This window comes from Vombatus ursinus, unplaced genomic scaffold (assembly GCF_900497805.2).
Source record: "Vombatus ursinus unplaced genomic scaffold, bare-nosed wombat genome assembly UNPS02014794.1, whole genome shotgun sequence".
NCBI classification, from domain to species: Eukaryota; Metazoa; Chordata; class Mammalia; order Diprotodontia; family Vombatidae; genus Vombatus; species Vombatus ursinus.
The window spans coordinates 10,862,712-10,877,849 of NW_020954572.1; the positions used below are offsets into that span (position 1 = coordinate 10,862,712).

General features: G+C 39.4%; 1 protein-coding gene across 1 annotated transcript in view; it reads right to left on the minus strand.

Annotated features, from left to right (window-relative positions):
• PRKD1 (protein kinase D1) overlaps window positions 1–13,313 on the minus strand; it is a 389,696-nt gene extending 376,383 nt beyond the window's left edge. Inside the window, exon 1 of the mRNA XM_027870203.1 lies at window positions 12,619–13,313. Within this exon, the coding sequence (XP_027726004.1) occupies window positions 12,619–12,882 (264 nt within the window). The 5' untranslated portion in view covers window positions 12,883–13,313. The remainder of the gene's footprint in view (window positions 1–12,618) is intronic.
• Between the last annotated feature and the right edge of the window lie 1,825 nt (window positions 13,314–15,138).

Sequence of the window (15,138 nt, forward strand, 5' to 3'; positions counted from 1 at the left end):
GTTGGTTTCTTAGTGCCTCTAATAATACAGTGTGGAAGGTAGAGAGTGACTTAGTTACTGATTATAGTTCAGAGCCCATTCAGTCTCCCATTTCATTTAGTGAACTCACTAATAGAGTGGATACAGCAGTAAGCCTGGTGTCTGAGTTCAAATGTAACCTCAGACACTTACTGGCTGTGTGACCCTGTGTTAAGTCATTTAACTGCTAACTGCCTCAGTTTCTTAAATTGTAAAATGGGGATAATAATGGCACCTACCTTGCAGGGATGTTGTAAGGATCAAGTGAGATAATATTTGTAAAAAAGTCTTTAGTATAGTGACTGTCATATTGTATAAATGGTTATTCCCTTCCCTTTCCCTTATCCATCATATTTTTACTATAGTTTTTTCAATCAAAAAAATTCATTTTCTCCTCCTACCATTTCCCCAATTAAAAAAAGGAAGAAAAATCCATGCAGTGAATATGCATAATAAAGCAAAATAAATTCTTCCATTGTCCATGCTCAAATATATATATATATGTATATACACACATATGTATATATTTATATGTACATGTGTATATGTGTACACATATTTCTGTACCTTGAGGCTATCTCCTCTCAGGATGGTAGATAGCATGCTTCATCAGTCCTCTGGAATCATGATTAGTCATTGTGCTGACCTATTTTAAAGTTTTTGGTTTTTTGTTTCTTTTTACAATATTATTGTATAAATTGTTCTGTTTCTACGCACATTCTGAATCAGTTAACGCAAGTCTTCCCAATTTTTCTGAAACTGTCCCTTTTGTCATTTCTTATAGCACAATAATATTCCACTACATTCATATGCCATTCCGTCATTGTTCAGATATTATCCAGTTGATGGGCATCCCCTTAATTTCCAGGTCTCTGCCACTATAAAAAAGAGCTGCTAACATATTTTTAATACATATGGGTCTTTTTTCACTTTCTTTGATCTCTTTGGAGCATAAGCCTACTAACTATATCACTGGCAACCCTCAGATTTTTTAAAGTTTGATTAAAATTCATGGTTAATAAGCACCAATAGTAATTCATTGACTACTTCTTTGACATTTTTTTTGAGAATCCAATCTTTCACTGCTACATTTATGCAACAGACTGAAGGCATCTTTCCCAAATATTAAGAGTAAAGCTATACAATACTTCTCAAAATTGTAATGCAAAAAATTTATAAACATAATATCAATCTAAAATAATCTCACCATATTAAAATATAAAGCATAAAACAGAACTTAGTGCCACCAATCCTACAACAGTCCAGTCGAATGCATCTCTAAATTAACTACAGGGAAGAGGAAAAGAAGAAAACAACACATGGTTCTCCCAATGCCTGGCATTCCATGCATTCAGAAATCATCACAGAGTACTGACCTTTTTTTTAAAGTTTCTTTGATATATTTTGTTTTTAAATTAGAAACATTTACAGATTACTCCCACTCCTTGAGAAGTCCTTTATAGCAAAGTAAAACAATTAAGTAAAACAAACAATACAGTGACCTCATCTGAAAGTGCAGGCAACATTCTACATCTGTAGCATCACCCCCAACCTCTCAATTTTTTTTTAATCAACAGAAGTCTATTTTCTCACCCCAACCCCATTGGAAAAAAAGGAAACAAACTGCTTGTAACAAATATACATAGTCAAAACAAATACTCTCACTGGCTCTATACTATATATGCTATATATATAGATATATAGATATATAGATATGTATGTATATATATACGTATATATGTATATAATTCTGGACCCTAAATTTGTCACTTCTCTAGAAAGAGGCATAGAATATTTTCTTAATTGACCCTTTGGAATCTCGGATGATCATTTTACAGATCATGATTCTTACAGTTTTCAAATGTGTTTGTCTTAACAGTGTTGTCAGTATTGCACAAATTGTTTTCCTGCTTCTGCTCATTTCATTTTCAATAATAATAGCTAACATTTATGTAGTGCTTACTATGGGCCAGGCACTCTGCTAAGCATTTTACAATTATTATCTCATTTGATCCCATTTTTATCAGCTTATGATCATTTTCAAAATAATGTATTTTTATAACATTGATGTTACAGTATAAATTTTTCATCTGTCTCTGCTTACTTCACTATTCATCAATTCATCTAAGTCCGCAGCTTTTTAAAATGATCTATTTCCTCTTTTGTTACAGCATAAGACATTTCATCATACTCATATACTACAAGTTTAGGCATATCTTGTTTTATTGTGCTTTACTTTATTGCACTTCATAGATATTGCATTTTTTTTTTTTTTTTACAAATTGAAGGTTTATGGCAACACTGTGTCAAACAACTCTTAATGGTACCATTTTGCCAACACCATGTGCTCACATAATTTCTCTTTGTCACATTTTGGTAATTGTCTCAATGTTTCTAACTTTTTCATTATCATTATACCTGTTACGGTGATGCTATTATTGTATTATTTTGGGGTACCATGAACTGTGCCCATATGAGATGTGGAACTTAATTGATCAATGTTGTACGCGTTCTGCTCCAGGGATCTGGCCCTTCCCTCTCCCTCTCTCTGACCTCCCTATTCCCTGAGACACAACAATATTGAAATTAGTCCAATTAATAACTGTAAAATGGTCTCTTAAGTGTTCAAGTGAAAGGAAGAGTCAATTGATAGCACAAACTCCATTGCTGTCTTATTTTAAGAAATCGCCACAGTCACTCCAACCTTCAGCAACCACCATCCTGATCAGTCAGCAGCCATCAAAGCAGGACTCTCAACGACGAGCAAAAGGATTACAACTCACTGAATGTGCAGATGATGACTACCTTTTCTTTTTTTTAGCAATAAAATATTTTTAAATTCAGATATGCACATTGTCTTTTTAGACATAATACTAATGCACACTTAATAAATTACAGTATGGTATAAACATAACTTTTATATACACTGGGAAAGCAAAAAACTCCTGTGATTTGTTTTATTGCAATATTCACTTTATTGTGGTGGTCTGGAACCAAACCCAAAATATCTCCAAGGTATGCCTGAATTCCTATCTTCTTAAAGGTAATTAGAAGTAACTACTGAATTATGCTACTGGTTACCACATTTCTTCCTTGTGTAAGTTTAGTCCCTTTTACTTAATTGGAAAGAAACTAACAAAGGCTTGTGGTTAGCCTATCCATGAACAAGTAGCTATCTTCCTTTATTTCAATTCAACTCACCATTTATTGAGCACTCACTGTGTACAGAGCACTAAATTTGGCACTGGGTTACAGTTTAAGATAAGGTATGTCCCCAGCCCTAATGGAAGGCACAGTCTACTCTAAAGAGGCTATAACTCAAATAACAATAATTAAAAAATAATGCATGGTAAATATATGAAAATGGGTGTAAGCAAAGAGCTATAGGAGGTCCAAAGAGGAAATGATTATTATTGACTAACCTAAAGGGGATAGCATTTCAGTCTTGTTATTTACCATTTAATAAAAAGAATTATTTATTAAACCTCTAAATCAACTATTTTCTAATAGCTTTCCTTTCTAAGTCAGGAGCATAACACAACACATTTTTAATTTACTAATAGCCTTAGCTTTTTATCGGAATTAAGACTTTAGTAAAGTGGGTATTCAAGTATGACAGCAAAAGATGATTTCAAAGCAAAAGTCACATCAAAGTGCCTGCAGATTATGTAGCCACCCACAAGACCCTATATAGAATTCAAAGCTGGAAAAAATAATCTTGACATCATCGAGTTTCATCTTCTCATTTAACAAATAAAGAAACTGAGTCCAAGAAAGGTTAATAATGTGTCTAAATTCACACAGATAATAAAGAGCTAGGCTATGTTTCCTAGGTCTTCTAACTCCAAAATCAGCGCTCTTCTTTTCCACTACACTATCTTGCCTATAACCAAGTATTTATTTCTAAAGATTCTTTCTATTTCTTTCTTGGGACTTGGAACTGAGAACTATCACGAAGCCAGCTACTGAATAATTTTTACATTTTGTTTTCATTCAAGGGGTCTTAGACCTCTAGATCTTTTCTAATATGATTAATTTCTAATTAATTTCATCAAATATATATGAGGACAGTGTTCAAATAGACACAGCATTAATCCATACACACGGAGATATAAGATGATACAAGGAGGAAAAAAGTTTTCTAAGACAACTTCCTGTTTCTATACAGTAAGAGTGTAATGCAGAAATTCAACGTGTTTTAAAGAGTAAAAAAGTATACAAAGTTTTCTGCATCCTATTACTGAAATCTGAAATGAACGTGCACACATTATCTTTATGTTTCTAAATACATCATTTTTCCCTTGCTTCATTTCAGCCTGTGGGTGAGCAATATCTGATTTTTTTTCTACAACCCAGGGCACAAAGGAAATGCAGAAGCTAACAGACAACCCTTACAGGAGCGTGATGCCAATGGCTAGATGTCTCCTCATTCTGCCCTCCCTACACCAACCCAGAAGTCCTGGAGAGTCTTAATAGCTATGGGTTGGGAGATAAGGCATGCTTAGCAACCCAGAGTCACTGCAAGAGTGCTACTTCCAAGCCAGAAATGTCCCAATGATCTGAGAAATGCTAGATGGTTAGTGTGGTTCAGAAACACTACTCTGAGTATTTAAATGTGGGAACTGACACAAACCAAGTCACCTGGAGCACTAAGTACTTTTTACTTAAATGGAGACCTATGGGGTGAATGAGGATGGGGTAGGAGCTAGATAACCAACAGGTAAGAGACTGAGTCAGATTCAAGAATATATAACCTTCGCTCTAAACATTGGCGAAACTGAAACTTTCCAATTAGTGACAAATGGCTGTGCAATATACTGACACTAACTTTGCTCTTAGAGATTTATTTCATGTAGTCATAGCTTTATTTTTCATATTTAATTTTTAAAATTATTTAAATGTTAACTACATATTTAAATGTTATAATGTATACTTAATACATCTTTATTATTCACAGGATGCATTCCAGCATGCACATTATGTTGGAAGTTACACATGTAAAGAGAGCCTGCATAGGTTAATAGAGAACAGGCCCTGAAGTCTGGATGACCAGGGGTTCAAATTGCTCTTTAGGCAAAAACTGGCAGTGTGACCCTGGGAAAATCACCAAACTGCTCAGCACCTCCAGACAACAACTAAAGAATGGGTGCTAATTTGAATTAATAGGAGATGTTTCCTTACCCAGGAATTCCCTACACCACAAAGCCAGAATCCTCCTCTCAAAAATATTGCAAATACACAGCAGCACCTTCCCATCATTTTACAGATAAATAAACTGAGGACCAGATATGTTAAGTGAGTTTCCCCAACGTCAGACAGTTAATAATAAGTAAAAGAGTTGTGATTTGAACTTACAGTCTCTCACTGCACATCCAGCATGCTTTCTTTTACACATAATGCCATTATTTATCCACTCATTTCTTTCAAATAAATATTTACTAATACACCTGCCTTGTGTAATTCATGTGTGAGGAACGTTGTTCAGTAGTGTCCAATTCTTTGTGATTCCATCTGGGGTTTTCTTGGCAAAGATACTGGAATGTTTTGCCATTTCTGTCTCCAGCTCATTTCACAGATGAGGAAACTGAGGCAAACAGGATTGAGTGATTTGCCCGGAGTCACCCAGCTAGTAAGTGTCTGAGGCTGAGTTTAGGAAGCTGAGTTTCTGGCTCCAGGCCTGGCATTCTATCCACTGTGCCACCTAGCTGCCCCAAACATTATACAGCTTTCAGCTATTATGATACTGCTGATGACAATTTACCTCCTTGATTTCAAATCCATTAGCAGTGCTATACAATCAGCTGACCAAATACAATTAACCAATATAAAGTAATAATTCATAAAACTTTCTGGCTGGTGACATACAAAATCACAAACTAGCTTTATGGGTCAAGTGTTTCATCTTTATTAATATTCTTGTATTCTTACTGATAGACTTTTGTTAGAGTAAGGTCATTTTATTTTATGGCAGACATCTGGATAATTGGTTAGTATAGAAGTTTATCAATTCCTTTACCACACAGACGTATTCAATTCAATTAGAGACGGCAGCACTGCCCAGTAGGGAAAGAGCTGCAACTGGAGTCAGGAGAGACTCGGCTTTGAATCCTGCTTTTCTTACCTACCAGTGTGCAACTATTAGTAAGCCATTTAACATATCTATAAAATGGGGATAACAATGTCTTTGGTGCTGACCTCATATACTTGTTGTAAGGATCAAATGAATAATGTGTGTAAAGTACTTTCTAAGTGTCAGCTATTATTCAAGTCAGCAGGCAGCCAGGTGGCAAAGTGGATACAGTGCCAGGCCTAGAGTCAGGAAGACCTGAGTTCAAATTAAGCCTCAAATACTTACCATCTGGGTGACTCTGGGCAAGTAACTTAAACCATTTTCCTCAGTTTTCTCATTTGTAAAATAAGCTGGAGAAGGAAATGGCAAACCATTTCAGTATCTTTGCAAAGAAAACTCCAAGTGGGGTCATGAAAAGCTGGACATGACTGAAATGACTGAATAATACACAACAAAAGACCTGAAAATACTCTTCCCTAATAATCATTTAAATGAAATGCTAAATTTTGTATTCCATCACTAAACAAAGGATTGGTAGAATGCAGAGAAAACTATCTATGTACATATGTGTGTGTGTATCTGTACATATACACACATACAAGCACACATACATATATATGCATATACACACATACAAATTAGAATGAAAAACATAGATGTATATAGGCCTCCAACCTCAGAATTAATTGAAAAATACTATTGCTTTTAATTTCCAAAGGTACTTTTCTGAATCAGTGAGCTTTCTGGAACAATAAAAAGATATGGAACACTAACACACTCAATTGGTATAGTAAGGAATAACTAAAAGATATTATAAAGAGAAAGGAAAAATATAATTCCACCACTACAACAGAAAAAATAAAAAATGAGTCAAGTAACAACAACAACAACATAAGGACGTCATAACATGCATTTCCATTAGTAACCCTCTCTTTTTCCAACCCTTAAAACCTAGCCTCTGATCTCTGTTTCTCCTATGGGGCAAAATGCTTCCAATTAAAATCTTGCTGTTATAGCTCTGGGGCCACATAATTAAAGATATGTAAGTGTCTAATTTGAAGACATAGCTGTTATACCTTAGCTCAAGTAATTTGATGAAGAATAGCTCAGTTTTCATCCCAAGAAGGTAACAGTCAAAGTGAATAGGCAGTCACTTTAATTACATCGCACTATCCCAACTTAATATTACTTGTTAAAAAAAAAAAAAGCACCCTACTTCCTTTTCTTGAAGATAGGTGCAATCGAAAGGTGACAAAAACTCCAAGTTTTTCTTCTTCTTGAACATTGTTATGTCCTTCCTTTAAAACAATCCCTTCTCAGTCTCCATACACTGGGTTTCTTTGATACTAGAAAGTAACAGTGTTTCAAAGTAAGTCAGCTATTCTTTTTTTTTTCCTTCCTAAACCAATAAGCGTTTATAGCAGTAAAAGAAAACATGTCTATAATAAAGCCAGCCATCAAGGTCGTATGTTTGAGAGGCAGAGCGAAAAGGACAAATTGGTTTACATCTTCTATAGCCAACAGAACCTTGAGTTGTTCCTTCTGAAAAGAGCATACATTAATAATACCTTGCAGCCTTATGAACTGTTTAAAAGAAAATGCAAGTCCAGAATTATCACTGAAATTAAAAAGAGTGTATAGGATGCCCAGAGTTCGAGTGTCACCTCTTGACACATTTTGTCTATGTGACCCTGGGCAAGTCATTTAATCTTTCAGTGCTAATCTACATTGCTGGAAGGAGTTTTCTCTCTGGGAGTTTCCTGTATCAATGAAATCACAGACTTGTACTAAATCAAGAAATAACCTCCTGCCATCACCTGCTCTCCCCACCCCAACACACACACAAAAACAAACAAACAAACAAACAAAAAATCCATGACATAATCTAGTGAGTTTAGTAGATAATGTTGAAACTTTTCAGGCACAAATAATTGACACTGGATAATTATTTATGGTCAAACAAATGCTGTTATTTAAAGATACAGTCTGAGTCTATTTGCTTCAACATTTAAAAAAATACATGATTTCATCAGTATGGGTATTCTCTTCACCAGTTCTGATTGCAATCCTTTTAGTAGACAGTCTTTGTGTAGCAAAAATAAAAATAAATCATCACCCTGGTGGTCAAGGGTGTCTGATGAGGTTCATCATGTCAAAACAGACTTAGTCTGCTGCTGGGCTGATTTTTGGGAATTTCTCCAGCTAGCTGCAACTTTCCAGAAGGCACAGACTCTGAGAACCTGGGATCACCTTCATGCCTGGATGAAGTATCAGAATGATCCTAGGTGAAATACCCTGGGCCTATACTATATAATAGGAGCCATTCTACATTGTATAAAAAGGAGCCATTCTTTCCTTTTACTTTTGGTGATAATTCTGTTGCCTATACTGATGATATAAAGAATGCATATACTATTAATTCTAAAATCTAAAGTCAAAGGCACCTTTGTAAAGGATGAAATTGTTTTTGTCTATTTGAAAACTAAGTACAAGTGAAGATCTGAAAGACCTTACTCTTGATCAAGAATAAAAAAAAACATGTAGGGATTTTTTTTTTAAATAAAGGATGATATTCGACTATTTTTAAATCTTTGTTTTAACCTACCATGGCTATTTCTGGCTTTCTTCCTAATCTACAATGTCAGGAGGGCATTTCTAACTTTCAACACTCTCTTAAAGATTCTCTCCTTCCAAAGAGTTGACGTTATTTTAAAGAGTAATTTGCAGAAGAAATTGAGATAATCAAGCTTAAAGTAACTTATCAAATCTCATTGTCATCCAGACAGGCTCTTCATCCTATTCAGGTAATCCTAGCTTTCTTCAAGAATAAAGAATCCTCCTATGTCTACATGCCTTCTCACTATCTGTACCCTATCCCCCCTTCTCAAGATGCCACTATTTCTCTTTGGGCTCTTCACTGAACCAGAGTCCTCCTCCTCCCCATTAGAATTCACTAAACAATTCAATTAATAAAAACTGAGCTCCTTCCATGTGCAAGGCAATGCACTATGAACTGCGGTGAACATAAGGATGAATAAGATACAGTCACTATTCTCAAGGATCTTACCATGTAATAGAAGGAGTAAAACAAGCATATGGACCCTGTCAGTGAAATCACAAGTCCAGTTAAATAATAGCCAGCATTTCTGCAGCTCTTTCATTTCTTTAAGGTTTACAAAGCATTTTACTTCATTTGATCCCTATATAAGAGCGCTGTGAGGTAGATGCTATTATTATCCCCATTTTACAGATTTTTTTAAAAAAATGAGATTCAGAAAGGTTAAGCTCAGGGTCACAAGGCTACTAAATTCCTGAGGTGGAATTCAAGCTCCATTCTTAAGTGAGCACTCCATCCACTACGCCATCTAGTTGCCACAGAAGTTCACAACTAACTTAAAAAGCAGAGTAAGAGAAGTTGCCTAAGCAAAGAAAAAGTGCTCTGGGATTCAAAGGAGAAAAAGAGCACTTATATCCAAATAGGAGGGTCAGGAAAAGTTTCCAGGAAAAATTGGGCCTTGAGTTGAGACTTGATAGATGGACCCTTGAAAAGGAAGAATTGCAGAGTAGACGGTTTATTCCAGGCAAGGGGGGCAGCATGCACTAAGTTTCTACCTTTTAAGCCTTCTCTTCTAGCTAAATATTCTTCGTGCCTTTAATAAATCCCTTCCAGTTCCCTCATTGTCCTGTTCTTTCAGAGTGTGACATACAGTTTTGCAATGTATGGGGAGACAGCCATACATTCTGTTCTTGATTATACTTATATACAAATAACTCTCAAACCTCAGTCTCCAATGCTAATCTCTCAACCTCTCTTCAATTCTAAATACAGAATGTCCCAGAAGTTTTAAGGCAGTTCTAGGCCATTACATAAAGCTTTCATAGCTTAAAATATTAAAACATTAAAATTTCCCCAAATTTTGGGGGGATATCACTATATAGTGCTCTATGTAGGGCGTTTCTAATTCAAATGTCCACCCATAGCCTAAAACTAAAATGCAGAAAGGCAGCATGCGGATGGTGCTGAAGTTGAAATTAGAACTGGGTTCAAATCCCACCCCGGAATATCTACTAGATATGCAAACATTGGAAAGTCACTTAATTTCTCATTTCAAAAAATTAGGCATTCAACTAGTGGCCTCTAAGATCTAATCCACTTCTATGCCTATCATCTTATAATTATAATTTAAAAAATCATTATTTTTAACCTTGAGAATTCTCACTCTATTCTATTTTCTCCACTATAGCTGGAGACTTTGTCCATTTATCACCAACCAGACTCCAAATCCTGGGCATTTTTCTATAGTATTCTCAAATTCCATTTTCCATAGCCCTAGTGGCTCTAACTAGTTTATGACTGAACTAAGGGAATAGCTTCTTTGCTGGACTCCTTGCCTTTAGACTCTCTCTACTCTAAAATACTGTCTGCAGAATGAAACACATCACCTTCCAGATTACTTCTGGTCAAGTCACATCTATATTCAGAAAGGGTGTAAGTAGCTCTCAATTGTCCCTGGACAATTAGTCTCCAATTTCATCTTTTCCCTCTACGCCCTAAAGTCTTCTCTAATCAATCAAGTTGGTAACCATTCCTCACTTAAAATACTTTTCCTAAACCTCTTCATCTCACTTCAGATGCCTCACATCCTAGTCTATGAAAATGTCCCTTCCTTTCTTTGAAACATCAAAAAGTGTATTCAGATTATCCCATCACAATTTAATAATTCCTGACTCTTGATCTATTCCAGCAGTCCCTTTAGATTCATATTTTTCTTTAAAAATTCAAGGTCTCTATGCAGTTGGGTTGTACAATCAATCAATAAATATTTGCTAATAACTTATATGTATGTTGTTTCTATTTTTAATAAGATTTTGTTGGCTTATATCCTTACTGACCATTCCCATTGGACCATGAACTCTTTCAGAGTAAGACTGAGCATTTTTGGAAGTAACTTCTTGGAGTGCTTTAGGCTCCCCTCTGCCTATCATGAACATGCCACAACATTGATTATATTATTATAATGATAATAATAAGGCTTTGAGAAATGTAATGATTTTTACTATGTTTACCAAAGAACATACTTCCAATTAAAAAATTACAGGTGTTTTTCTTAAACATAAAAAGTTACTGCTTCTGATAATTTATACAAGGGATTCCTAGCACTCAGTGTTATTCCTACAATACTCCAGTCTTTCACAACTTATAGATTTTCCTACAACCCCCCCATACATACATATACACATACCTACATACACACACACACTTTACATATAATTATGCTTATTCCTAGGTCTGCCTTGCTCTCTGGCTGTATGGCCCCATTCCCCAGAATTCAGTTCTGCACCAAAACTGTTCAAAGAGAGTGATTCAAGATTCTTTAAGTCATCATTCAGAAGTCACTTGCCAATTCTCCAGAGGGAAATTCAGCACTAACTCTTAGAAATCCCAGTCTCCACCTCCAACATCCTTGGCTGTTTATACTGAGCAGGCTGGCGCCTCCTGTCCCCAGCCTCTTTCACTCTTATCACCCCCTTCCATATAACACCCATATAGATGGGTAGTGGGACAACCTGGAATCCATTGACTTGCTGTAAAAACTGGGGGAGGGAATAGTCTTCCTGGCTGCAAAATTGGCAGTTACTCTCCAGTTTTCTTCAACTCCAGGCACAACCAAGTAGTGAGCTGTCCTGTGGTGAAGTTCTCTACCCTATATGGTTCAGTTTCTTGGGAAGGATAGTATAAAAGTTTCCTGATCCTCATCATACCCTGCTAGTGTAAATGGAGGTGGTTGCAGAAGGCTCTGAAAATTTCAAGCTTTATCAATAGAAAATGTATTATCTAACGGTTCAGAAAGGGGGGGGCACGGTTTGAGTGATGGTCAGAGTTGAGTTGGTTGTTATCACAGCTGGACTCTCTTGCCACTTAAACCTTATCTGACAGGTGAGAAATTCCTCATCTCCTCCCTTCCCAGCTCAGGAAAACAAAAAAATGCTCCACACCATTCAATTAACTCCTCAGCTCTAATTTAAAAGCTAGGCAGGGTCTGGAAAAGAAGATGGAAGGTTGTTTCTGAAAAAGCTCAAAGATCATCCCGTGGGAAACTCTTCTTAGGTGTGGGCTAGAGGATTCTGGTGGCAGAGATGCTTCATGAAAAGACACAAGGGAGAAAGTGAGGAATGAATGGTGAGGAAGAAAATGAAAATCGTGAAAATAGAAAGGGCGAGGAAAAGGGTGAGGTAGAAACAGCAAGAGAGGTGAAAAAAGATAGGAAAGATGAGTAAGGAATGGGAGAGCTGATGGAAGGTAATACAGAGTGATGTTCTGGACGCAGAAGATGAATCAATGTTCAAACCCTGCTAGACCCCAGAACCAGACGGACTCTTGGTCTGATCGCAACAGAGGAAGACACTCAGTCAGGGGCCGAAGAGGCAGCAGCAGAGGACCAAGAGAACTGACCAGGGCAGAGCTAGGGGAGCGCCCCCTATGCAAATGGGGACAGAGACCCAGAAACCCTGAGAGCGGGCCGCCTTACCTTCTGGTCGACTATGGAGCAAGCCATCTCCCGGACATGAGCCAAGCTGTAGTCCCCCGAGGAGTCCTGCAGCAGCAGCACGGGTTCCCGGCTCAGCCCGATCTGGAGATGAAAGGAGATGCCCCCGGCTGGAGCCAGAACCGGAGCCAAAGCCTGGGTCGGTACCGGGACTGGCCCTTGGACCAGGGCAGACGCCGCCGCCGCGGCCGCCACTGCCACCGGCAGCAAAGGGCTGGGCGGCCGGATGACCGGAGGGGCGCTCATCGGAAAACTGCCCCGGGGTGGAGGTGTGTCTGGAGGAGGGAGATCAGGAGAGAGGGGAGCCAAGGAGGAGCGGGCAGAAGGGAGAGGAGAGCACCGCTAAGAGGGGGTGCAGGCAAAAGGGAGAGAAGAGAAAGAAGAGAGGGAGAAAGGAGGGGAGAACGAGGTGAAAAGTTTTGCAGCTGGAGAGCGAGGCGCTTCTTGCAGAGCCTCGGCGGAAAATAAAAAACTTTCCGGAAAAGTCCCGCGGCCAGAGGAGGGAGGGGAGATGAGGTTCGGGACGGGAGGGGGAGCAGGGAAAAATGGCCGAGGCCAGGAGGAGGATACGGCCAGGAAAAGGCAACCGAGGGAGCCCGGGCCCGGCCAGCCAGGGAGCAGGGGGTGGGGAAGCCGCCACCTCCACCGCCGCCAAGATGTGGCCTCTGCTGGCGGACTGGAAGCGCCCGGTCAGCTTGGCGCACGGAGCCCGGGGCGGAGGAGCCAGGGGGCTGGGGGGGGGGGACTCGGCGGGGACGGAGGCTGGGAGGGCGGGGAAGGAAGGAACCGAGGGGCGGGCGCAGCTGAAGCCACCACCCAGTGGGAGCTGGAGCCGCAGGAGCCCCAGTCGGGGGAGTCCAAGGAACCCACCAGGGTTCTCTGGATCCCCACAGCGTCTGCACTCGCCTTCAGGGACTTTTCCCCTGGCACTGGAGTCTGGGAAGCGGGCTGTTCGGGGGAGGAAAGGGGTTGGCTCTTAATGGACTACAGAAGTCTTCCCTCCTTCCCCTGGGGAGTACAACGCCCCCAGGGGTCCCTTATTAGGGGTAAGATGCACGGCTATCTTACTCCAAATTCCCCCATCTGCCTGCAGCGTCTTTCGTTTTCTGTCCTTGCCCTGTGCCTCACCAGCCGTTTCCAGAACCCCTAAGGATAAAAATTGACCCCTTGCTGGACCTAGGAGTATCCTGCAGCTGCCTTGTTAGCTTCAGAACCGCCTACATCCTAGTAGGCGCCTTTGGGGAGGGTGGGGACCGAGGGGGGTAACTGCAACCACCACTACGCTCCCTTTTCTCTGGTACCTCCTGGCAGTTTGCCCACCAGGGTGGGAAGCCAATCTGCCAGAAATTGTTATTTAAACCTGTCACTACCTTTTTCTCTCTCTGGCACCACGAACATACACCCAGCCCCACCCGCTGCCTCCACCGCTGGTGGCAGCACCCCCCCCTCCTCCCCCCCACCCCCGCCGTCTCCCTAGGCGCCAGGCATAAATCGGGGAGGGGGGATGGGTGTCTGTACTTAAGAAAGGACTCATTCTCCCGGAGGGTTGGTGGAAGAATACGTGTGAAGTCTTTCCTCTACACTGCACAGTTCAGGGCCTGAGTTGCTGCCACTTAAGTCTGTGGCCCCATCGACCTATCTCCTATCAAATTGAAGTTCTTTGCTCAGCCTGCAAGAGGGAAAGCAGTGATGCTTTCAGCGCTAGTAGGGGCTAACTCCGCTCTCCCTCCACCCCCCTCCTTCCAAGATTGGGTAGCTCCTCAACTTTGGGCTTCTGGAGGACATCAATCATTTTGTGGCTTCACTATGCTCAGTAAAAGTGAAAACTCTCTCTCCCTCCGCTGCCTTCTCTAATGCAAGCCTTAATACACCATTCCATAAGAGCGCGCTTATTCAACCTTCCTATATTTTCTTGCTCTTTCTTCTTTCCTTCTTCCTTTTCTTTCTTTTCTTCTCAGAATCTTAACCCTGATCTCCATACTCATTCTAATGAATTTAGACAGCTTCACCCTTGGCTTCTCCATTCCTTTTCTTCCACCAGAGATCTCTGAAAAAGAAATTTAACTTTTTTTTTCCTTTTTCATCATTATCTGATAATGGATAGAAAGGATAAATGTTTAAATTTGTTACTTCCTCTTTCTTGGTCATATGGTGCTGTCCTTCACTATTGGAAGAGTGTAGTTCTGTTAATGTGAAAGGTTCAGATGAAGCTACACTCTGTGTGTGTGTGTGTGTGTGTGTGTGTGTGTGTGTGTGTGTGTTCCCCTGAAGTCGGAGCCCTCATGATTTTTAAGAGAATTTCACAGAAGGAGATGGATTTTCTCTTTTCGTCAGAGATTTGATTAGCTTTTCATGGATAAACCAAACCTCATAGGATTTCCATTAACAGAACAAATAGTAATTCTGTATCTGACTAATTCCTAAGGAGTTGGGAATTCTCTCTCTTCCCCCACTCTAGCTTCTTTTTAAAAATTTCAGTGAAATGATCAAGATAACACAGCA